We start from the raw sequence: 998 nt of genomic DNA on the forward strand, positions 1-998 counted from the left end.
CTCACCAGCAAGAAAGGGCCCCAATCCAAGTAGGGGCCCCAGTACCCTATCCCTGAAGGCCTCCAGCCCCAAACCCTCGTCAGTACCCTCAAAAGCAGCAGCAACAGCTCTCTCTGTTTCTGCATCGATAAACACAGGAGCGCGGAGACTACGCTCCTCCCTGCAACACACAAAAAACAATAAACCCTAAACCCTAAACCCTAAACCCTAAACCCTAAACCCTAAATATTTATGTATGACACACCGAGCGCGCCGCACAGCAGTCAGTACAGAATTTGTTTCTTCGCTCATCTCACTGGGGGCCCCCAGGGGCCCCCAAGGGGGGCCCCCAGGGGCCCCCCTCTCCAGCGTCTCTGTCTCCTCCTCTCCCTCGCTCCTCTTGCTCCCCGCTGTAATATTATAGTCTTCAGGGGATGGGCACAGAGGGGGGGGCCCCCCTGCTTCTGCTGTCTCCATGGCGAGGCCCCTCAACAGGCGTGGGTACTGATAGGGGGCCCCCCTCTCCTCCCTCATCTCCAGACCAGGCAGCAAAGTGCCCCCTTGGGGACCCCCGTGGGGGCCCCCATGGGGCCCCTCGTGGGGGCCCCCTTGGGGCCCCCCGTGGGGGCCCCCTTGGGGCCCCCCTTGGGGGCCCCCCTCGATGGGGGATCCCCCAAGGGGCCCCTCGGGGAGGCTCTCGGGGGGCCCCTCGGTGAAGCCCTCTGGGGGCCCCTCTTGGAGGCCCTCTGGGGGCCCCTCCTCGGGGGCCCCAAAGGGGGGCCCCTCTGGGGGCCCCTCTGGGGGCCCCTGGGGGCCCTCGTCAGGAGAGCCTACAGGTGTAACGAATTCATCTTGTGGGGCCTCAATGTATTGACTCGATGCTGGGAGAGGCGGGGGCCCCTCCTTGGAGGCACAGGGGCCCCTGGGTCTCCTAGGGCTTGGTGAAGGGGACCCTTCAGCGCCGCCACGGGGGCCCCTGGGGGGCCCCCCCCCAGGGGCCCCCGTGGGGCCCCCCCCCC

At 66.7% G+C, this 998-nt stretch overlaps 1 protein-coding gene across 1 annotated transcript in view; it reads right to left on the reverse strand.

Moving 5' to 3' along the window:
- EMH_0013570 (protein phosphatase 2A, putative) overlaps window positions 1–998 on the reverse strand; it is a gene marked incomplete at both ends in the record, with an annotated part of 3,590 nt that overhangs the window by 1,007 nt on the left and 1,585 nt on the right. Inside the window, 2 exons of the mRNA XM_013499865.1 lie at window positions 6–160; window positions 245–996. Coding sequence (XP_013355319.1) covers window positions 6–160; window positions 245–996 — 907 coding nt within the window. The remainder of the gene's footprint in view (window positions 1–5; window positions 161–244; window positions 997–998) is intronic.

This window comes from Eimeria mitis, genomic scaffold (assembly GCF_000499745.2).
Source record: "Eimeria mitis Houghton genomic scaffold, Emh_scaff477, whole genome shotgun sequence".
NCBI lineage: Eukaryota > Apicomplexa > Conoidasida > Eucoccidiorida > Eimeriidae > Eimeria > Eimeria mitis.